Here is a 24,451-nt window from a genome sequence, read left to right on the forward strand (position 1 = left end):
TACCACAAGGATCTGTTTTGGGGCCGCCGCTGTTTGTCATTTTAAAAAATGACCTGGAGGAGGGCGTAGAAGGATGGGTGAGTAAATTTGCAGATGACACTAAAGTCGGTGGAGTTGTGGACAGTGCGGAAGGATGTTACAAGTTACAGAGGAACATAGATAAGCTGCAGAGCTGGGCTGAGAGGTGGCAAAGGGAGTTTAAGGGAGGTGATTCATTTCGGAAGGAATAACAGGAAGACAGACTACTGGGCTAATGGTAAGATTCTTGGTAGTGTGGATGAGCAGAGAGATCTCGGTGTCCATGTACATAGATCCCTGAAAGTTGCCACCCAGGTTGAGAGGGTTGTTAAGAAGGCGTACGGTGTGTTAGCTTTTATTGGTAGATGGATTGAGTTTCGGAGCCATGAGGTCATGTTGCAGCTGTACAAAACTCTGGTCCGGCCTCATTTGGAGTATTGCGTGCAATTCAGGTTGCCGTATTATAGGAAGGATGTGGAAGCATTGGAAAGGGTGCAGAGGAGATTTACCAGGATGTTGCCTGTTATGGAGGGAAGATCTTGGGCACGATTCTCCGACCCCCACTCCGGGTGGGAGAATCGCGGGAGTGCCGGGCGATTCACGCCACACCGCCCTGCACCCGCACGCGATTCTCCCACCCCCCCCCCCCCCCCGAAAACGGCGTGTCGCGTTTTACGACAGGCCGCTCGGAGAATCGCCGCTCGCCGTTTCTAACGGATGGGCCGAGCGGCCTGCCTAATCCGACCGGTTCACGCCGGCGCCAACCACACCTGGTCGCTGCTGGCGTGAACAGCCTGGGGGGGGAGGGAGGATCAAGCACCAGGGGGGTGCTCAGGAGGGGTCTGGCCCGCGATCGGTGCCCACTGATCGTCGGGCCGTGAGGCTGTTTTCGTTAGAGAGAAGAAGGTTAAGAGGTGACTTAATTGAGGCATGCAAGATGATCAGAGGATTAGATAGGGTGGACAGTGAGAGCCTTTTTCCTCGGATGGAGATGTCTAGCACGAGGGGACATAGGGACATAGCTTTAAATTGAGGGGAGATAGATACAGGACAGATGTCAGAGGTAGGTTCTTTACTCAGAGAGTAGTAAGGGCGTGGAATGCCCTGCCTGCAACAGTAGTGGACTCGCCAACATTAAGGGCATTTAGATGGTCATTGGATAAACATATGGATGTTAAGGGAATAACGTAGATGGGCTTTAGAGTGGTTTCACAGGTCGGCGCAACATCGAGGGTCGAAGGGCCTGTACTGCACTGTAATGTTCTATGTTCTCCAACAATCACACCTTAGCAGGCCAGCTCCTGGGCAGCCCTGGTCCTGTCCTTTTCACAAGCCCACCCAGGAGACGGTTCCGCCATCCAGCACCTCTCCATGGTTACACAGAGACGGAGAACCTACAACAACAATCTGCATTTATATAGCATCTTTCCTCAATTGAGCGTTTACCAAAATTTGAGGACAGCTCAATCAAAGAGATTAGCTTTGAGGAACATCTTAAAGATGACGAGAGAGGTAGGCAGGTGGAGAGATGTAGGGATGGAATTCGAGAGCTTGGGACCCAGTCGGCTGAAGGCACTGCATCAATGCCGGATGGATTAAAATCAGGGATGTACAGTGGTCAGGATTAGAGGAGTCCAGATATCTTGACAGGATTGTAGGGTTGGAGAAGATTACAGAGATAGGGAGGGATGAGGCCATGGTGGTGTTTGAAGACACAATGGAATGTTTAAAATCAATGTCTTGTGCCAGACTGGGAGCTAATGTAGGTCAGCGAGCACAGGTTGATGGGCAAATGGGTTTTAGTGTGAGTTAAGATACAGGCAGCAGCAATAACTATACATTCAGAGCAGATTTGTTGTGACCATTAGTTGAAATTTTTTTTTTTCCTGTTTTGAATTGAATTATTACTGAAACTGGGGAGTATGGTGAATTAACACATTGTTCTTCCACCTCTGTGACTGGTCAGAATGCAAACTGGAGCAATGAGTTAATTATCATCTCTCTCTCTCTCTCTCTCTCCCTCTTCATGTTTGTGAGAATCCAAATGAGAAGGGTTTCAGCAAATTCAAATAAATTACCAATGAATACAGGTTGTCATTTAGAGTCATTAACCAAAAACCAGAGGGAGAGATGACGAGAATTTTCCTTAAATGCAGCGAGTTGTTGTGATCCAGAAGGCGCTGCCTGAAAGGGCGGCGGAAGCAGAGCCAATACGTAATAACTTTCTAAAGGGAATTGGCTAAATATTTGAAGGGAATATTTAAAGGGCTATAGGCCAAGAGCAGGGAGGAGTGGGATTAATTGAATAGCTCTTTCTAAGAGCCGGCACAGATGATGAGCTGAATGGTCACTTTCTACATGGTGTCATTCTAGAATTCTATGACGTCAATTGCCTAAAATGACAAATTGGTAATCTCCAGTTTCCTCCCACAGTCCAAAGTTGTGCAGGATAGGTGAATTGCCCTTTATGTCCAAAAAGGTTAGGTGGGGTTACTGGGTTCGGGGGATAGGGTGGAGGTATGGGCTTAAGGGGCTGCTTTAGCACACTGGTCTAAACAGCTGGCTTGTAAAGCAGAACAAGGCAGCAGCGTGGGTTCAATTCCCATACCAGCCTCCCCGAACAAGCGCCGGAATGTGATGACTAGGGGCTTTTCACAGTAACTTCATTGAGGCCTACTTGTGACAATAAGTGATTATTATTTTTATTTTTTATTTAACTAGGGTGCTCTGGGAGCAGCACGGTGGCCTAGTGGTTAGCACAACCGCCTCACGGCGCTGAGGTCCCAGGTTCGATCCCGGCTCTGGGTCACTGTCTGTGTGGAGTTTGCACATTCTCCCCGTGTCTGCGTGGGTTTCACCCCCACAGCCCAAAAATGTGCAGAGTAGGTGGATTGGCCACGCTAAATTGCCCCTTAATTGGAAAAAATAATTGGGTAATCTAAATTTATATTAAAAAAAACTAGGGTGCTCTTTCTAAGGGCCGATGCAGACTTGATGGGCCTAATGGCCTCCTTCTCCACTGTAAACTCTATGATATCAGGGCTTGAGGTGGACCTGGAAAAATTCACAGTGGCCGAACAATAATTGTCTACCTGCCGATGAAGTTAAGGGAAAGTGATGAGATGGGTGAAAGCAGCGTAGAATAAGAGATTTCTGACAGTAATGGGCCTCAACGTCAGTCCTTTACAGACAAAAGGATGAAATGAGAACACGATACTCACATAATAGTAAAGATCTGTCCTGCAGACAAGGTAACACCATTCAAGTGTGCAATAAAGACAGCGGCAACACTCTGAAATATGGCAGCTCCATCCATGTTGACAGTAGCTCCAATGGGAAGGACAAACCTAGAAATCCTTTTGTCAATTCCATTGTTTTCTTCAACGCACTTGATCATTGAAGGGAGCGTGGCTGAGCTGCAATGCATTATTGGTAGAGAGAGTTAATATACCGCTTCCATAAGTAACACGGCAACCACAAGATTAGACTCCTCTTTGTGCCTGTGTCTGATGCTCTGGAATTCCCTCCCTGCAAACCAACTTGCATTTATGTAGCCCCTTTACTATAATAAAACATTATAAGTTTCTTCACAGGAGGATTTATCAAACAAAAACACAACAGTTAGCCACACTTTTGGGAAAAACGTGGTTAAAGAGGTAGGTTATAAGGAGCCGAGAAAGGGAGTCTTCTCCCGCTCTTTGCCTCCATAGACACGGAGTTCAGAGGCTTATTATAGAAAGCAGACTTTGCCCCTAAACTATGACCAGACAGAGCTAAATTCAATAGTGAGCCAGCTCGATTGTATGGCAATGCATTTACAGACTAAATCATTGAGGAAGTGAGGTTATTATTCATGTGTGATCACGTTAATCACTGAAAACTGTTAATCTTCTAAGGACTAAGAACTTCTGGAAGAATTTGTATTTTTAAAAGACACTGACTCTTAAAGGGTTAATTCAAGGCCTCTGATTGCTGCTCTTCCTGGAAAAGACAGCGGGTGCGATTCTTCAGAAAAATATGTGTTAGTGAGCCGGAATTGTCGTGAGCTTCCCGGTGCTTGGCCCAGCAAAACCCGTAACACAATTCAACATTAATTGATCCACTTAACAAGGCCTCACCGGCTTCTCGCTGCAAATAATGCCTCACTTTGATTCGCTGGGACAGCCCTCGCCAGCGCCCCGCTAACAAGTTCAAGCAGCACTTAAACTGCACTTGCTCAGCCAACCCCAGCCAGCTTGCAGAAATGGTGCCGAGGAGACCAGCCCCAAGGTTTGGGGACACTGATCTGGGGAGGCTCCTGGACGCGGTGGAGACCAGGAGGGATGTCACGTTCTCCCGAGTGTCCAGGAGGGTCAGCCAGAAGGCAGCCATTGCTGCCTGGGATGAGGTGGGTGTACCCGTTAGTTCCAACAGTATGACCAAGAGGACTGGCCTCCAGTGCAGGAAGGTCAACGACCTACACCGGGCAGCACGTGTGAGTATCATAGAATTTGCAGAATGAGGCCATTCGGCCCATCGAGTCTGCACCGGCTCTTGGAAAGAGCACCCTACCCAAGCCCACGCCCCAACCCTATCCCCATAACCCAGTAACCCCACCCAACACTAAGGGCAATTTTGGACACTAAGGGCAATTTAGCATGGCCAATCCACCTAACCCGTACATCTTTGGACTGTGGGAAGAAACCAGAGCACCCGGAGGAAACCCACGCACACACGGGGAGAACGTGCAGACTCTGCACAGACAGTGACCCAAGCCGGGAATCGAACCTGGGACCCTGGAGCTTGAAGAAATTGTGCTAACCACTATGCTACCCTGCTGCCCGGTAGACACCAATGCTCCTCAACCACGCCTGCACCCTCTCGCTTAATGGAGCATCTACTCCCCAACTCTCCAAGTGGCTCCCAGCCCTCCCTCCCCCTTCCCCCCCTACCCCCCTTGTCCCAGTCACTGAGGAGCATCGCTGAGGGCGTCGACACCATGGTGCGGACCATGGGGGACTATCAGGGCTGGCAAAGCCAGATGATGCAGGGGCAGCCAGGGCTCGAACCAGCTGCATCTCCATCCCAAAGTGATGGACCCATGGGCACCAATCGGGAGGAGGGGCACTGAGTGCCAGGTTGGATGCATCCCATTGAGTGGCGAAGTCCCCCGAGTTCCATCCCTCTGACGAGGCTGCCTCTCACAGTCAGCACACAGGGCAGGGTGGCACCGGCTGTGCATGTGCCGCCAACACATGAGCCGGACCCTCCAGCCTCAGAGCCCCCAGAGGATGCCCGCCAGAGGTATCAAGCGCCACGGGATGAAGTAAATAGCTGCTGCCTCCACCTGTGATGTCCATCCTGGGGAAACACCAAGGCAGAGCTAGAAGGGCCAAGCACGTTGACGAGGGCACCGGGATAGGGGGGAGGGGATGGGAGGGGTAGGTAGGGAGTGGGGGTTGGTGGCTGGGGGAGTTGGACCACCGGGAGTGCGGTATTGTACAGCACATTAAACAACTTTTTGCGCAACCATTATTTTTTAAAAAATATTTCTATTCTCCTTTTCCACATTTTCTTCAAAATTTACACCCCACCGTCAAACAGTAAATGATAACGAATACAACGTCAATCCCCTTATTAACAACGATCCCATCCTCCCACCAACCCCCCAAATAACGTCCCGCATGACAACATAAGCATCAAATAAAAAGAAACCTCCCAAGAAAAAAAGAAAAAGGAACCAGGAATCGCCTATTGTCACCATTAACATATATAGTCCACCCCCCCCCCCCCCCCCCCCCCCCCCCCGCCAATATTCAAAGCCATCCAATCCCCAAAAGTGTACTGTGAATGATACCCATGAATTGTAGACACCTCCCTCCCAACCCCACACAGATTCCTCCCCTCCACTTCCTCCCCCCAGCATCGGTTCCTTCCCCCACTTTTCACCCCGGCTCGACTCACCGAAACCTGTTCTACCAGGCTCTGATGGCCGCACCCCCTCCCCCCACCTCACTCCGTTCACAAGCCCCCGCCCGGTCTCCTTTCACCCTTGCCCGGTCCCAGGGAAACAAAGAAATCCCCTTTAGCACTCAACCCAAGCATACACACCCAAGCCCCAAAGAACCATCAATGCAAATGAAAGTCCCAACTCTTCCCTTGTCCAAATATACAGCGTCGACTCGTTTAGTACATACACCAACTCGCAATGAAAAAATAAAGTTACATGAGGCTACATCTGTACAAGACCAACTCTCAGTCCCATTTCTCAATTCAGCCACAGTCATTCTGCCTTTGCAATTTCCTCCGCCGCTTCTGCTGTGCCAAAATAAAAGTACTTGGATTTGTAGGTCACCCTCAACTTAGCTGGATACACTATGCTGCACTGCACCTTGCTGATGTACTGTGCCTTCTTCACCCGGCTGAAGGCCGCCCGCCTCCTCGCCAACACAACCGTAAAGTCCTGGTACACGCGTATACCAGCTCCAGCCCACTGCACCACCCGCAACTGCTTTGCCCAACACAGGACCTTCTCCTTCACACTGTACCTACGGAAACACACAGTTACTACTCTTGGCAGCTCACTCGCCTTTGGTATAGGCCTCCACGACCGTGAGCCCGATCCAGTTCGTATCGAGAGGGATCGTCCCCCTGCCCCAATAGCTCCGCCAACATCGTGGCAAAATATTCCATCGGCCCCGGGTCTTCCACCCCTTCGATCAGACCCACAATCCTTAGATTCTGCCGCCTGGATCTGTTTTCCCGGTCTTCCATTTTGGCTCGCAGACCCTTGTTGGTCTCTATCACCCTCCGCAGCTCCTTCCCCATCGAGGTGAGTTGATCACTGTGCTGCAACTATGTCTCTTCCACTTCCTTCAGTGTCTCACCCTGCTCCCACACCTCCGTTGCTGCGCTCAATACCGCCGCCCTCACCGGGGTAATCGCCTCCTCCACCAGCACTTTCAATACCGACCCCATCTCCTTCTTCATCGCTTCCATGTGCTTTGTGAACTGTTTTTCCAAGTTCCACAGCCATCACCTTGGTCATTCCTTCCGCTGTGAGCAATGCGGCCTCCCCCGGCAACCCAGCCTCCGCTTTCCTAACAGTTCCCGCACCGGCTTTTGCACTCACTGGCGGACATTCATTAGCCCCCTTTTTCACGACTGCTTTTTTTGAAAACTTGGACATTTCTCCTCACTGTGTCCTCCTATAACTTTTTCAGCATCCGTTGCCCCTGGGACCGGACATTAAAACCTCCAAAATTCTATTCCCGAGTGGGAGCCCTCCAACGCGTGGCTGCCTCCCGCCCAATGTCACCGGAAGTTGTTGCCGTGGATAGATGTTGGAGACAGGAGGAAGTCTCCTTGCACAACCATTATGATGCCTCTGTCACTTTCTTCTGCAATGCGGGCTGACTGCTCAACCCTTTGCCCATCTCTCCAGGCATTCCCCCACCCCCCCCCCCCACTCTCCATTGCGCTCACCAGCCTCCGAACGTGGACATGTCCCTGGAGCTGTGTCCCATCCCCTGGGTGTTGGCTGCTGTATGTGCGGTGTTACCTCCCACAATGTTCAAGCGCAGTGTCCATGCATCAAGGTGTGATTGGGATGCTAGGCAATGACTTCCATATGCTACATGGCCCGCCTACCCACGGGAATCCACTTTGCATGTGTCAAGTGCTCACTTAACCACAAGTGCCAATTCCCTATTAGCGCTAGCCTTCAGCCGTATAGCCAAAGGCCTCAGTAGTCGGTGGGGGTTATGGGTGATCGGTGGGTCAGACGGGTAGGGACAAGGGTTGCCCCTGAAATGCATTTGGGATCCAGGGGTTGGTATGATGGTTCCGTGAGTGAATGCCTGCCGGTTGCACCCCCCATGGCGGCCCACCCCTGGGGTCGCTCTTGTTGATTGTATGGAAATGGGCTTACGTGGTAGATCCTGCTACAGCGAGATCCCAGTTTTGCCTATGGGAATGGGCCAGTTGCATCGCAAACTGTTTGGTGCCCAGCACGGATCTCTTTTTTGGCCTCTCCCGCGATTCACCGTCCTCATTACACTTGAGCTAGAGCGCAAAGAGGCCAGAGAATCGCCCATGTCCAGCCCGTCTGTCCTGACCATTGCCCCCATCCTCCTCATCTGGGGAGGACTGCGCCTCGTCCTGCTGCTCCTCCACTCCCCCCTCCTCTGCCTGCGACATATCGCCCCTCTGCTGGGCTATGTTGTGCTGGACGCAGCAAAGCACAATGATGTGGCCGACCCTATCTGGTGGGTACTGGAGGGCCCCTCCAGAGCGGTTCAGGCACCTGAAACATTTAAGCAGGCCAAAGCACCTCTCTCACACCCCTGGTTGCTGCATGGGCATTGTTGCAGCTGTTCTCTGCGTCAGTCTGTGGCCTCCGTATAGGCATCATCAGCCACGACCGCATCGCCCAGCAACCAGCCCCTCAGCCGGGGATGGCGTCCCTCGAACATGCCGGGGATGTAAGACTGCGCCAATACGTATGAGTCATGAACACTTCCCGGGTACCGGGTGCAGACGTGCAGGATCATCATGCAGTGGTCACAGACCACCTGGATGTTCATAGAATAGGTCCCCTTCCTATTGGTGAAGACGGCCCTGTTATCTGCAGGTGGCCGCATGGCGATGTGCATCCCATCGATCGTGCCCTGGACCATGGGCATCCTGGCCACGGCAGCGAAGCCCACTGCCCAGGCATCCTGGCTGGCCCGGTCCATGGGGAACTGGATGTAGCGGTCTGCAATGGCATAAAGGGCGTCTGTCACTGCCCGGATGCACCTGTGCACCGATGTCTGTGAGATGCCGGACAGGTCCCCACTCGGCACCTGGAATGGCCCCGTGGCATAAAGGTTCAGGGCCACCGTAACCTTGACGGACACATGGAGAGGGTGTCCTCCCCCAGTGCCACGCGGTGCCAGGTGTGCCAGCAGGTGGCAGATGTGAGCCACGGTTCCCCGGCTCATCCGGAGTCTCCTCCTGCATTCCCGGTCCATGAGGTCCTGGTACGATGAACGGGGCCGGTACACACGGGGCCTCCTCGGGCGTCTTCGTCGCCGTGGCGCAACCATCTTCTCCTCCTCTTCCTGTCGGGTGGGCGGCCCTCCAGACTGGGCGCTGCCACCTGCCCCTCTGTGGCTAGCTCCTCTGCGGCAGCCTGCGCTGCCTCCCTGGCACGCTCCTCCTCCTCCTCCTCTTCCCCCAGGTCAACATGTCGAAGTGCAACTGCCGCCACGGCAGACAACATCGCTGGCTGATCAGCAAACATAACGGCACGCAGGGGATGGGGGGCGGGGAAAGACGACATGTCATCATTGCCCGAAAGCACCCCCCCCCCCCCCCCCTCCCGCAGCCAGGTGCCATGGGCTGCATGTGCGCGACTGTTGGAGGCTGGCACCTGGCCAGGCGGACGACCTCCCTCGTCCTCTCCCCTCACCCCGGCACTCTCCCCCTCCCCGGCACACACCCTCTCCCCGGCACTCGCCCTCACCTCCCTCTCCGGCACTCGCCCCCCTTCCCCCCCCCCCCCCCCGACACTCGCCCCCTCGCCGGCACTCGCCTCCTGACCCCGGCACTCACCTCCTCACCCCGGCACTCCCCCCCTCACTCCGGCACTCGCCCCCTCACCCTGGCACTCGCACCCCCTCCCCGGTACTCGCCCCCTCACCCCGGCACTCACCCTCCCCTCCCCCAGCACGCCCCCTCACCCCGGCACTAGCCCTCTCCCCCCTTCCTGGCACTCGCCCTCCCCGGCACTCGCCCCCTCCCCGGCACTCGCCCCCTCCCCGGCACTCGCCCCCTCTCCCCAGCACTCGACCCCTCACCCCGGCACTCACCCTCCCCTCCCCCGGCACGCCCCCTCACCCCGGCACTAGCCCTCTCCCCCCTTCCTGGCACTCGCCCTCCCCCCCCTCCCCGGCACTCGCCCTCTCCACGGCACTCGCCCCCTCTCCCTGGCACTCGCCCCCTCTCCCCGGCACTCGCCTCCTCACCCCGGCACTCGCCCTCTCCCCCCTCCCTGGTACTCACCTCCTCACCCCGGCACTCACCTCCTCACCCCGGCACTCACCTCCTCACCCCGGCACTCACACCCCCCTTCCCGGCACTTGCCCCCCCTCCCCGGCACTCGCCCCCTTCCCGGCACTCCTAGTCTGGCCTACATGTGACTCCAGACCCACAGCAAGGTGGTTGACTCTTAACTGGCCCCTCAAGGGCTATAAGAGATGGGCAATCAATGCTGGCACAACCTGCGACTCTTATGTCCCAAGAAGGAATAAATAAAATACATGAGCAGCACGGTAGCATTGTGGATAGCACAATCGCTTCACAGCTCCAGGGTCCCAGGTTCGATTCTGGCTTGGGTCACTGTCTGTGCGGAGTCTGCACATCCTCCCCGTATGTGCGTGGGTTTCTTCCGGGTGCTCCGGTTTCCTCCCACAGTCCAAAGATGTGCAGGTTAGGTGGAGTGGCCATGATAAATTGCCCTTAGTGTCCAAAATTGCCCTTAGTGTTGGGTGGGGTTACTGGGTTATGGGGATAGGATGGAGGTGTTGACCTTGGGTAGGGTGCTCTTTACAAGAGCCGGTGAAGACTCGATTGGCCGAATGGCCTCCTTCTGCACTGTAAATTCTATGAAATGAGGGAGAGAGAAATGGAGGTTATGTAATAATATAGCGTGTAAGGAGGGTTATGTGAAGTATGAACATTGCCACAGATCAGTTAACCAAATGGCTATACAAATTTGATTCTCCCCTACCGGGGACGGGGGTCCCGGAGTGGTGTGAACCACTCCGGCGTCGGGCCGCCCAAAAGGTGCGGAAGCCTCCACACCTTTAGGGGCCAAGCCCTCACATTGAGGGGCTAGGCCCGTGCCGGAGTGGTTCCCACTCCACCGGCTGGCGTGAACGGCCTTTGGCACCACGCCAGCCGGGGCCGAAAGAACTTCGCCAGCCGGCGGAAAACCACGCATGCGCCGTGCGTCAGCGGCTGCTGACGTCATACCAGCGCATGCGCAGGGGAGGGAGCGGAAGAAAAAGAGTGCCCCCACGGCACAGGCCTGACCACCGATCGTTGGGCCCCGATCGCGGGCCAGGCCACCGTGGGGGCACCCCCCGGGGTCAGTTCGCCCCGCGCCCCCCTCCCCCCCCCAGACCCTGGAGCCCGGCCGCCGGTAAGAGAGGTGGTTTAAACCACGCCGGCGGGAGAGGTCTGTCAGCGGCGGGACTTCGGCCCATCGCGGGCTGGAGAATCGCCGCGGGGAGGCCTGCCGACTGGCACGGTGCAATTCCCGCCCCCGGGGGCGGGATTGACGCCGGGTCAGAGAATTCCGCCTCTTATGTTGGCAGGTTGTTTGACTGCAAAGGCATCACAGCTGAGACTGGTGCTATTCTCACCAGCCATCCATAATAATAATCTGTATTATTGTCGCTCACATTAGCACTGCAATTAAGTTACTGTGAAATATTCCCACAAGAGAGAGCAGGAGTTGGAATCCTTGCTGGACAACTCATAGGAAACTGTAGAAAACAGAAGGATCAAACTGAAATCTCAGGTCGCCTAACACTGACAACAGTCCCAGTTGTTAGTGCAGTCAACTAGGTTGATTCAATGCTAAATAGTTCATTGGTTTAATCTCACTTTCCTTTGATATGGTCAAATGGCTGGGCCATTCCAGGGGGGAAATGGAAACAAGACGGGATAAGGATGGCAAGTCTCCTTCCCTAAAGGGAGACTGGTGAACCAGTTGAATCTTAACAACTGTCCCATTATTAATCAGGTTTGATTGGATCCCGGACTTGTTTTTAAACTAAAATCAAATTCTCAAAACTGTACTGGTGGGATTTGAATTAATGATGCTGAATTATTAGTCCTGGCCCCTGGATTATTAACCCAGCGACATAAGCACTGTTCTCCTGTACTGTTACCTCAGACTCTGATCACTCTCCTCCTCTCCCTTTATCCTATTCTTCTACCTCCCTCAATTCTTCCCCCACAACTCCCCCCAGCCCTTTTACATCCTTTAATGCTCTTTGACCTAAACATTAACTCCCCATCGGCTGACTGGCCAGTTCAACTGCACTCTCTATCTCTCACCTGCTCACATCAACACCAACTTTCAACAATGCTTCCATTGCATGATTCTTTATGACATCCTTTTAAATTTTAAGCATTTATCCCAAGAACACCCAGCTAAGCAAACATTTTGGAATCTTTAGTAATGGGTGAGTAAATTTTCCATTGGTGGAGTCTATTAAGACATCAATTATAGCACTCAGCTGATTAATGGGAGTGACAATCTAGTAAATACACCTACTAAAAGCAACTCTGGAAAAGCCTGTCACTCATTATTATCTTACAAAGTGCTGACTTTGACAACGGTTGTCAGAGATCCCTCAATTATACAAAATTTAAAGAAAACATCTTATGCCCAGGCCAGAAATTCTGCTTTTCGTCTTAATATTCAAGAGTAATTTTGCAATCACTCTTTTGTCTAGTTGGAGCATTTTCACTGGTAAAGGATTCAGTGCAAGTTCACCATCTGTAAAATTCCAAAGATGGACAAGTCCAGTCAATCCTGAAAATTTAAATGTTCACTCTGTAACATTACACTTCTGTCTCCGTCTAAACCTTAATTCACATTTTCATCACTACTACAAACTGCACTTGCCTGGAGTGCAGCTCCAACAACACTCAAGAAGCTCGACACTATCCAGGACAAATCTTGATTGGGACCCCACCAACCACCTTAAACATTCATTCCCTCCACCAGCGACACCCAGTGGCAGTTGCGTGTACCATCTACGAGATGCACTGCAGCAACTCACCAAGGTTCCTTCAACCGCACCTTTCGAACCCATGACTGCTACTATCTAGGACAAGGGCAGCAGATACATAGGAACCCCGCCACCTGGAAGTTCCCCTCCAAGTCACTCACCATCCTGACTTGAAAATATATCACAGTTCCTTCACTGTCACTGGGCCAAAATCCTAGAACAGTACAGGGACTGCAGGGGTTCAAGAAGGCAGTTCACCACCACTTTTCAAGGGCAACTAGGGATGGGTAATAAATGCTGGCCTAGCGTTTTGCCCAGGTAAATAGTGACGATGATAGCTTTTGATAACAGGAAGATATAGATGGGCTGGTCAGGTGGGCTGATCAGTAGGGGTGGCACGGTGGCACAGTGGTTAGCACTGTTGCCTACGACGCTGAGGATCCAGATTCGAAACCCGTCCCTGGGTCACTGTCTGTGTGGAGTTTGCACATTCTCCCCGTGTTTGCGTGAGTAACACCCCCACAACCCAAAGATGTGCAGGATAGGTGGATTGGCCACATTAAATTGGCCCTTAATTAGAAAATAATAATTGGGCACTCTAAATTTATTTTTAAAAAGATGGACTGATCAGTGGCAAATGGAATTCAATCTGAATAAGTGTGAGGTGATGCGTTTGGGCAGGACAAATAAGGCATGGGAGTACATGATAAACAGCAACATCCTGGGAAACATCAAGGATCAGAGGGATCTTGGTGTGCATGTACACTGGTCCCTTAAGGTAACAGGACAGGTTGATACAGTGGTTCAGCAGGCACTGTGGTGCAGTGGTTAGCACTACTGCTTCACGAACTGGGTACTTTAAATTTATTTTAAAAAAAGAAGGCATATGGTATACTTGCCTTTGTTAGCTGAGGCATAGAGTTTAAGAGCAGGAAGGTTATGCTGGAACTGTATTAAACATTAGGCCACAGCTAGAGTATTGTGTACAATTCTGGAATCCACATTATAGGAGGGATGTGATAGCACTGGAAAGGGTACAGAGGAGATTTACCAGGATGTTGCCTGAGCTAGAGAATTTTAATTATGAAGAGAGATTGGATAGACTTGGACTGATTTCCTTGGAGCAGAGGGGACTGAGGGGGGATATGATTGAGATGGATAAAATTATGAGGCGCATAGAGTAGACAGGAAGAAACATTTCCCCTTGGTGGAAGGGTGAATGGCCAAGGGGCATAGATTTAAGATAAGGGGCAGGGGGTTTAGAGGGGATGTGAGGAAAAACCTTTTTACCCAGAGGGTGGTGGGAATTTGGAACTTGCTGCCTGAAAGGGTGGTGGAGGCACCTCATAACATTTAGGAAATAGTTAGATGTGGGGCAGCATGGTGGCGGGGGTAGCGCTGTAGTCTCACGGCGCCGAGGTCCCAGGTTCGATCCCGGTTCTGGGTCACTGTCCGTGTGGAGTTTGCACATTCTCCCTGTGTTTGCGTGGGTTTCCCCCCACAACCCAAAGATGTGCAGGGTAGGTGGATTGACCATGCTAAATTGCCCCTTAATTGGAAACAAATGAATTGGGTACTCTAAATTTATTAAAAGAAAAGAAAAGAAAGCTTGTTAAAAACCTATCCCCCTGAACAGGTACAAGTGGATTTCCTTGATGACGAGGCTATCGTGTTACGTGAATTTGCATAGAATGAGCCTATACACTCTGGAGAATGAGAGGTCACTCTGTTCCTTAAAACCTATGTCTGCGACCAAGCTATTGGTCATCTGGGGCGTGGTTCTCCGATGAATCCCTGGGGGCAGCGTGAATCCTGCCCCGACGCCAGCTGCCATATACTCCGGTGCCGCTTTTCGGGCGGGGGCGGGATTCACACCACGCCGGTCGGGGCCCATTGGCAGCGGCCCTCCCGGCAATTCTTCAGGCCCTTATAGGCCGAGCGTCCGTCCATTTTTGGCCAGGCCCGCCGGCATGGGTTACGCATGTTCCACATGGCAGGGCCTGGCAGGTACATTGGCGGGAGCGGTCCTCGGGAGGTTGCAGGGGGATCCGACCCCGGAGAGGGGGGGGGGGGGGTGGGGGCACGGTGGTCTGGCCCACGATCGGGGCCCACCGATCTGCGGGCGGGCCTGTTCCGTGGGGACACTTCTTCCTTCCGCGCCGACCCCTGTAGGGCTCCGCCATGGCCGGCGCGGAGAAGAGAACCCCCGCTCATGCGCCAAAATACACCAGACGGTCTGCACATGCGCGGAACCATGCCGGTGGTTAAACGCAAGCGCGAGATCATGCCGGCCCTTCGGCACATGCGCAAACTCGCGCAGTCCCTTCGGCGCCGACTGGAGCGGCACCAACCCCTCTGCACTTTCAAGGGTTGTTGGCGCCAGAGTGGTTGGCGCCGGTTCACCCACCGGCGTGGGGACTTAGCCCCCAGAAGGGAGAGTCCTGCTGCTGAGATCTCCAATTGGCTTGTGTTTTTGGGCTGAGGCACTTGGTAATCTTAATAGCTGTAAATGGAAACCTGGGGCTGGATTCTCCAAAAATGGGGCTATGTCCCCATTACGGCGTAAAAACGCTAGCGTTTCACTCTTGACTTTCCTTAAAAAAGCCAAGAACGATTCTCCTAACTGCAAGGGGCTGGCAGGGCCCCGGAGTGCTTCTCGTAGCTCTGGCTGCGGATACGGGCCCCCGTACTTCCGGTCAGGAGTGCATGCGCACAGCGGCCTGCAGCGGCCGCACCGTGCGCCATGGCAGACTCGGACCGCGGACCAACATCGAAAATGTAGGCTCCTCTGAGATGGCGCACGTCTGTGGATCCAAGCCGCCCGATCGCTGCCCCGGCCGCCTATGAGGGCCCTCCGGTGATCGATCCTCCCGCCCCCCCAACCAGGGCGTGTGCGGACTGACTCCGCAGCCGCTACCCGAGGTTCCCGACCGGCGATACGTGGTTAGAACCATGCCATCAGGAATTGCTGGGGGTCCTCTGTCAATGGCCCCCCCAGCCACTCTGCGTAATTCGTGCGCAAACGATTCTCCCGGGTAAACATCGATTCTCCGCCCCCACGCCAAACGTGATTTTGGCACGGGGCTGCGGAGAATCCAGCTCCATATTCCCCACTTTTAATGGCAAAACAATTTTTTTAAATTCTGACCTGGAACATGTTCCGAAGGCCGTTGTTAATGGAGTGATGATGCCCAATAGAAACCTGTATGGATTTCTGCGGGTAAACGTCAGATAGATCATGGGTAGAATAATTCCTCCATGTATGAAATGCCCCAGTATTGAAGCAAGAATGTATTTTCCCAAACCAGTTACCAGGGAAACAACATCATCCATCTCCACTATTTTGCTGGCAACTAGAAACAGGATTCCAATTGGTGCATACCTGTTTAAAACAAGACAGAAAACAATTATCAGTCAAATTGACAGGTAGAAGATGGGACTCACTAGAATATTAACAACAACTTGTATTGATATAGCACTGTTAGACTCAAAAAGGTAGACAAGGATCAAGAGTAGAAGGTTCTGTTCACAAACTTTATTGAAGATCTTAACGAGGCCTGGAGAGGAGTCTTTGCCTATCCTTCAATTAAGGAGTCAGCCAAAACTCGTCTCGGTTTACATGCATGGGAGCAGAGATTACAGACACATTCAGCCTCTTTGTACCATACCGCCTACTATTCTGTGGCCTTGTCTTTCGTTAACAAGTATTCTTTATTCAAGACCCTCAGAGGTTTACATGAAGACGTTATTATCCCAATGTTCGAAGAGTCTCCTGTGACCTTTAGAACTGATAACAGGTCCCATACCCCAGACATCTGCTAGCCTGGGACTCCTTCGTCATACAGGCTGATCCTACAGAAACAAAGTCTCAGTTTTCCTTATCAGCTATATTGCTATGAGGCCCCTACCGGTGTTACTTAGAAGCTGCACTGGATCTTTGTTCTTGAAGACAAGGAATAATATGGTAACAGCTCATGACTCATAGAATGTTTTTTTTTTCTTTTTTCAAAAATTTAGAGTACCCAATTATTTTTTCCAATTAAGGGGCAATTTAGCATGGCCAATCCACCTAACCGGCACACATTTGGGTTGTGGGGGTGAAACCCACGCAGACACGGGGAGAGTTTACAAGCTCCACACAGACAGTGACCCATGGCCGGGATTCGAACCCAGGTCCTCAGCGCCATAGACAGTAGTGCTAACCAGTGTGCTACATGCCGCCCCTTCACAGAATGTTTTGTAATACTGGTATAGAAAGATTACAGTACAAATTATACTTAAGATTATACAAGGTGAATTGTCAATATAACTATGCTGCCACAATCATAGTTTATAAAAGTTGTACAGAGCGAATGCACAATATAATGCACAATAGTCACAGTTTATAATGTGACATTCTAAACCAGTCTCCTAACATTTTTAGTTAATATATGGTGTTGAATAATAATGATTTAAAGAATTGTACCATTACTCACATACCGTTACAACATCTGTGATTATACAAGGTTATAATAAAATAATCTTTATTATTGTCACAAGTAGGCTTACATTAACACTGCAATGAAGTTACTGTGAAAAGCCCCTAGTCGCCACATTCCGGAACCTGTTCGGGTACACTGAGGAAGAATTCAGAATGTCCTATTTACCTAACATGCATGCCTTTCGGGGCTTGTGGGAGGAAATGGGAGCTCCCGAAGGAAACCCACACAGACACAGGGAGAACATGAAGACTCCGCCCCAACAGAGACCCAAGCCGGGAATCGAACCTGGGGCGCTGTCGCCGTGAAGCAACAGTGATAACCACTGTGCCGCCGTGCTATCCACGAGTAATTGCTTCTTTGTATCACTTATAAAATAGGATAGCTTATAATGTACATCTGTGATTCTGTCTCCCCACAACCGGCACAGGCAAGCATAGTGATTCCTTTTATTGCAGGCGGAGGCTCGTATCTGTTATCTATGGGTTATTTCTGAAGTTAAATGGGGACAAATGTTTACAAAACAAGAAGCATTGTCAAAGGGGCCTGAGTTATGTCTGGGAGTGCGCAGGCCAGCTAAGGAGCAATGCTCTCTAAGCTGTGTCTGGTTTTAGTGTGGTGCCCAAGATGGAGGCTGTTCTGTTCTGACCAGTACAAAGTGGAGGACACCTAGATCCTGAGTCCTTCAGCCCATTTTATGTAGCAATAATATGCCAAGCTGCTTCTCAGGAGTACCATCAATCAAGATTTGCCACTAAACCACATTAAGAGAATTCCAGAGCAAGTAAGGTCAGTTTTAAGATGCATCTTAACGGATAAGAGAGAAAGAGAGATGGAGAGGTTAAGGGAGAGAATTCCAGAGCTTAAGGCCCCAGGCAGAACGGCCGCCACTGGTGGACAGATTAATAGTGGGCCTGAAATGAAAATGCTGGAAAATCTCAGCAGGTCTGGCAGCATCTGTAGGGAGAGAAAGGAGCTAACGTTTCGAGTCCAGGTGACCCTTTGCCAAAGCTACAATACAAAGTGGGAAATATTTATACTGTGGAGTGAGAATGAAAGATGAGTCATAGCCACAGAAACTCAGGGAAACCGGGTGCTAATAGCCACAGAAACCAAGGGAAAGAGAGCCAATGGCAGTCCCCAGAGAGGACAAAAGGTGTGAAAGGCCAAACAGTGGAGAAACTAACATCAGAGGGTAAACTGTGACAGATGTAGGTGTGTGCTGAGGGTGAGTGGTGGAGGGTAAGGGAGACATGAGGGCGAGTGCTGTGGGGTAGGAGAGACATGAGGGTGAGTTGTGGGGGCTGGGGGACGAAAATACATTCTTCCTTAGGGACAGGGATCAAAATGATACCCAGTTCCTGGCCTACTAGGGAATGCGGTAAAGATACTGGGCCTGGCTGTGTTCCCAGTGGGTTTAGTGGGTTTAATATGGTGAGGAATCCACCACAGCTCAGGTCTTGGATTACAATCGCACATGAAGGGGGATCTCGTGATGCGAGCGAGGGAGCGGCTGCGTTTTCACAAGCTCCAGCTCTGCTCATCTTTCAATCTTAGTTTTTATTCTTGTGCTCATCTCTTTTATGTCTTTTCTCTGTTCCATGGCTTTTACTAGGTCCTGAGAGTCGTTGGCCAATTTTCAGAACTTTTGTGTTGTGACAATATGCTTTAATCCTCATTGATCCGTGGTGGCTGGAAAGAGTTGGAGTGGGGCCTTGTTATTGGCGGCGCAGCTGCCTTTGAGAGGTTTCCCGCCCTGATGATTCGGTGCACACCGATGGATGATGGTTGCTAGTGGTGAGGGTGATCCGTCTGATAGTCTTGGCTCTGCAATGCAGGACGTCAAAGCCCAAGGCGTCTTTATGGAGGTGGTGATGGTGCACAAGGATGTTCTTGTAGCTGATGGGATGCTGTCTCTGGTGGAAGCCCACCTCCGCATGGTTAAGTTCCTGTTGTGTGGCCTATCATTCATCCTGAGGAATTCAGGTGAAGACGAAGAGGAGCCAGTGAGGAACCCAGTTGTGCATGATGTGTATAGTGAGGTGATGGATACGTTCCCAGCCAAGTTTGAGAACTGGCTTCCATGTTTTGGGAATCTCGATCTGGAGGCCGGGCAGTTCAAATTCAACGGAACACATTTAATCCTGTCACTGAGGCACGGGTTGGATTAACCTTCCAACATCAGGCTCTGTGTGGTCTTGTTCCTGTTGTCAGTTGAGAGGGGTCAGGGGTGACTGAGCCGGCCGGGCTGTCCCCTCCCGGCTGCAGCCTAGGTTGTTGACCACCTGGGCTCGGTTGAATTGGCATGTTGGAACGAATGAGGTTTGTGCTTTGTTTGTGGAAATCCTTGGAAGATCCTGAACAGTGCACTCCGTTTCAGATCCCGCTTTATCTACTTTCTTCATGTGCCGGTGGAGTGGTCTTTATCCTTTAAAAAAAAAATTTAGAGTGCCCAGTTCATTTTTTCCAATTAAGGGGCAATTTAGCGCGGCCAATCCACCTACCCTGCACATCTTTTGGGTTGTGGGGGCGAAACCCACGCAAGCACGGGGAGAATGTGAAAACTCCACACAGACAGTGACCCGGGACTGGTATTCGCACCTGGGACCTCGGCGCCGTGAGGCAGCAGTGCTAACCCACTGTGCCACCATGTTGCCCTGAGTGGTCTTTATCCTGATGACTGCCTCGTTCCTCAGTTGCTACCCTGAACTTTACTCCTTGATAATCATGTTGTTGTCAGTTTACGTTGTCAATTTATCTGTTGGCAGGGAAGTAAATATTCTGGGTGTGATGTCATGCACCGTTGGTTATCTTGATTGAATAAGTTTATATCGTGTTGAGCTGAATGCTGAGTTCATGATATGTGCAAAGTATCTTTATCCTAATGCATCCTACGGGGAAGGCTAGCAGAGCTGGAGTGGGAGGAGGGGTAGAGGGTTGGATTGGTAGGATTAGTTCTGTTCTTGCCATGATCGAGGTTGGTTCCCCCAGTGAGAGTGAATCTATTATTGGCTGCGTCTCTTTCTTCTTCAGGACCAGCCAGAATCTGTGTTATCCTGTTGAGGACTGGGTTTGTTGGACTCCCCATTAGAGGGGAGGGTCTCTCTCAAGAGGGTTTCTTTTTTCTCTTCTCCTGTTGGGTTGTGGGTGTTGGTCCTCTTGTTGGTTTGTGTGTTGGATGGTTTGTTGGGGGGGGGAGGAGAGGTCTTGTGTCCTGTTCGGGGCTGAACTGGTTTAACTTCAGAGGGATGCAGAGACTGGGGTGTTGCAGGAGTCCTTGGAGCCAGTTCACTGGTCTTTTTTCTTTGTGGCGGTGTTGGGCTAGGCCAGTCTCAGCATCACCGTCAGTATCCTGTAGCTCCTTGGGCAGGGGTGTTGTGGGGAGAGTCCGATGTGGGTGGGTGCACACCTAGGGAGTATGAGGGTGCCCACTTTGCATTTGGTTGGCCGGTTCTCGTCTAATCATAATAATGAGGAGGTGGTTGTGGATACGAGAGGTTCATTCTGATAGTTCTCAGTGGTTAGCACAGCTGCCTCAATGCCAGGGACCCGGGTTTGATTCCGGCCTTGGGTGAATGTCTGTGTAGAGTTTGAACATTCTTCCCACGTGTGTGTGGGTTTCCTCTAGGTGCTTCAGTTTCCTCCCACAGTCCAAAGATGTGCAGGTTAGGTGGATTGGCCATGGAGAGTTTGCATGTTCTCCCAGTTTCTGCTTGGGTTTCCTCTGGGTGCTGCAGTTTCCTCCCATAAATCAAAGATGTGCAGGTTTCCCTAGCAAAACTGGAGTCAATAGGAATCCGGGGGGGGGGGGAGGAGAACTCTCCGCTGGTTGAAGTCATACCTGACACAAAGGAAGATAGTTGTGGTTGTTGGAGGTCAGTCATCTCAGTCCTGGGACATCACTGCAGCAGTTCCTCAGGGGAGTGTCCAAGGCCCAACCATCTTCATTTCTTTCATCAATGACCTTCCTTCCAATATAAGTGTGGATGTTTGCTGTTTCTTGCACAATGCTCAGCACCATTCGGAACTCTTTACACACTGAAGCAGTCCATGTGCAATGTCAGCAAGACCTGGACACTATTCAGGCTTGGGCTGGCAAATGGCAAGTTACATTCTCAACGCACAAGTGCCAGGCAATGGCTATCGCTAATAAATGAAAATCAAACCATCGCCCTTGACATTCAACGGCATTACCATCACTGAATCTCCCACTATCAACATCCTGGGGCTTAACATTGATCACAAACTGAACTGTCCTAGCCATATATAAATACTGTGGCTACAAGAGCAGGCCAGAGGCTAGGAATCCTGTGGTGGGGAACTCACTTCCTGACTCCCCAAAGCATGTCTCTCACCTACAAGGCACAAGTCAGGAGTGTAATGTAATATTCCCCACTTGCAGGGTGGCATGTGGCGCAGTGGTTAGCACTGGGACTGCGGCGCTGAGCACCCAGGTTCGAATCCCAGCCCTGGGTCACTGTCTGTGTGGAGTTTGCACATTCTCCCCATGTCTGTATGGGGTTCATCCCCACAACCCAAAAGATAGCAAGTTAGGTGGATTGGCCAAGCTAAATTGTCCCTTAAATGGAAAAAAATAATTGGGTACTCTAAATTATAAAAAAAAGAAAAATATTCCCTACTTGTCTGGATGAGTGCAACTCCAACAACACTCAAGAAGCTCGACACCATCTAGGACAAAACAGCCCGCTTGATTGGCATCCCTTCCACAAACATTCACTCCCTCCACCACCAATACACAGTCATGTGTACCATCTACAAGATGCAGTGCAGGAACTTGCCAAGGTTTCTCCGGCAGCACCTGCCAAAACCACGACCACTACCACCCAGAAGGACAAGAGCAGCAGATACCTGGGAACCCAACCATCTGGAAGTTCCGCTCCAAGTCACTCACCACCCCGACTTGGAAATATGTCCGCCATTCCTTCACTGTCACTGGATCAAAATCCTGGAATTCTCTCCCTAACAGCACTGTGGAAGTACCTACACTACAGTGGTACACGAAGGCAGCTCACCACCACCATCTTCTCAAGGGTAATTATGGATGGACAATAAATTCTGCCCTAGCCAGCGAAGCCCACATCCCCTAAAGAAAATTAATAAAAACAAAAAGTTTAGGTGTATTGGCCATGAACAATATGCGGGGTTACGGAATAGGGCGAGAGAGCAGGCCTATATAGAGTACTGTTCAAAGGGTCAGTGCAGTCTTGATGGGCCAACTGGCCTCCTTCTGTACTGTAGAGATTCTATGGTTCTATGAATTCTGGTACTTGTTCTTCACTCTTATGACTTTGGAAGGTTTTGGGGGCATTGTTTGAAAATCGCTTGTCACAGGTAGGCTTAAAATGAAGTTACTGTGAAAAGCCCCTAGTCGTCACATTCCGGCGCCTGTTTGGGGAGGCTGGCACGGGAATTGAACCCGCGTTGCTCGCCTTGGTCTGCTTTACAAGCCAGCTATTTAGTGCACTGTGCTAAACCAGCCCCTACTTTGCAAAGTTTCTACTTTGCTCATAGCATTGGTGCCTTTGAGGCTGGCTGTGGCGGTGCTAGATGGTGGGCCTTGGTGTCATGGACACTCAGATACAGATCCATTGGCTTTTGGGTGGCTTAATCCTTTCTTCTTTTGAGTGGTCCTGGTTGTGGGGGTGGACACCCATGTTCTGGGGGTTGCTGGTCGGCCCTCCCTCACAGGGCCCCTACGTTTGAGGGTCGCTCTGATGGCCCTCCATCCTGAAGTGGGTTTCCCTGTTTTCTGATTGCGGCCAGTTTATATTCCTTTTGGTTCTTGGCCCCGCGACATCTTGTTATCCTCTTGAGGGCGGTACCCATGCTGGTGGTCCAATGATCTGGGTCTGGGAGATGGGATTACGGAAGTCGGGATTCTTGCTCTTGGTTCTTGTTCTTGCTCTCTTTTTACTTCTTCAATGGGAGACCCTAGGCTGAGTCCAGTCCTCTTTTTGTCTTTATTTTTGTCATTTTGCCATCTCAAAGGTGTAGGATGGCTGCGTGTTCCGGTCTGGATCTAGAGAAGAGTTTAAATTGCGCTGTAAGAGTTAGTCAATTCCCCCTTCGTACTGGGGTTCTCTTCCTCTGTCACTTTGTTTTGTAGCTATAGGTTTATTGTAGATCTATAATGTTGTCTGTATGCTGTTTGGGCTCAGACTAGACATTTATCCGTGGTTAGAACTTGTTGGGGATTTTGTCCCTGATTATCCGGTCTAATTTGTTGCCAATTATGTAATGACTACTCTTTTGTGCTGTACTGCTCTTCATAGTTTTCTTTCTGCTTTTCTTTGTTTATTGTTGCAGGTTTTTGAAAAAAATTGGAAATCCCAATAAATGGACTTTTTAAAAAAAGCACCTCAAGCCCTGCCGATATATCAGAGTTTGACTAGAAGATTTGAGGAAGACCTTGCCAGTTTGGGAATGCACCCTTGTTGTTTAGGATTTGAAATTACAGTCTGTCAAATCAGGGCAGGGCAGCACGAGCTGAGCCCTGCTGCATCCGAACTTCATCAATCCTTTTCCCCATCCTAGACTTGTTTTCCACTCGGAATTATAATCAAAGGAATGGTCAGAGTTCTCCATCCATTCACGCCAGCTGGGATTCTCAGGTGTCACTGTGGTGAACGGAGTTTTGGCTGAGCGCTGAGGTGCGGAGAATCGGCGGCATTTGCGCTGGCGCATTTGGCACAGCGCCAGTCGCGGGCTGCTGTCCGTGGCCAGGCCGCTGATTCTCCGGCCCGGAAGGGCCGAGCGGCCGCACGGAAACAGCAGAGTCCCGCCGCCGCCGTTCACCCCTGGTCGCTGCCGGTGGGAACTCTGCGCGAAGGGTCAGGTGGGGCAGCCTGTGGAGGGGGGGGGGGAAGGGGGCTCCATCCCCGGGTGAGGGATGGGCCCTCCTATGGGGTCTGGCCTGCGATCGTGGCCCACCAATCGGCAGGCCGTCCTCGCCCCCCACCGGGCCTATTTTGTTGCGCGGTCGGCCCCTGAACCCTCACGCCATGTTGCGTAGGGGCCAGCGCACTGAAGAAGTCCCCCGCGCATGCACGGGTTGGCGCGGCGCCCATTTGGCGCCGGGAAGGGAGGCTGGAGCGGCATGAACCACTCCAGTGCTGTGCTGGCCCCCTGTGGGGACCAGAATTGGTTGTCCCCACACCCGTTTCG

The 24,451-nt window shown here is 51.5% G+C and overlaps 1 protein-coding gene across 2 annotated transcripts in view; it reads right to left on the reverse strand.

Moving 5' to 3' along the window:
- The window catches only part of slc1a4 (solute carrier family 1 member 4), a 65,576-nt gene that overhangs the window by 15,551 nt on the left and 25,574 nt on the right, over positions 1-24,451 (reverse strand). For both annotated transcript variants that reach the window (XM_038807478.1, XM_038807467.1), the window contains exons 5-6: positions 15,937-16,170; positions 3,240-3,434 (exon numbers count right to left, since the gene is read on the reverse strand). In XM_038807478.1, the coding sequence (XP_038663406.1) occupies positions 3,240-3,434; positions 15,937-16,170 (429 nt within the window). The remainder of the gene's footprint in view (positions 1-3,239; positions 3,435-15,936; positions 16,171-24,451) is intronic.

This window comes from Scyliorhinus canicula, chromosome 1 (genome assembly GCF_902713615.1).
Source record: "Scyliorhinus canicula chromosome 1, sScyCan1.1, whole genome shotgun sequence".
Classification (NCBI taxonomy): domain Eukaryota; kingdom Metazoa; phylum Chordata; class Chondrichthyes; order Carcharhiniformes; family Scyliorhinidae; genus Scyliorhinus; species Scyliorhinus canicula.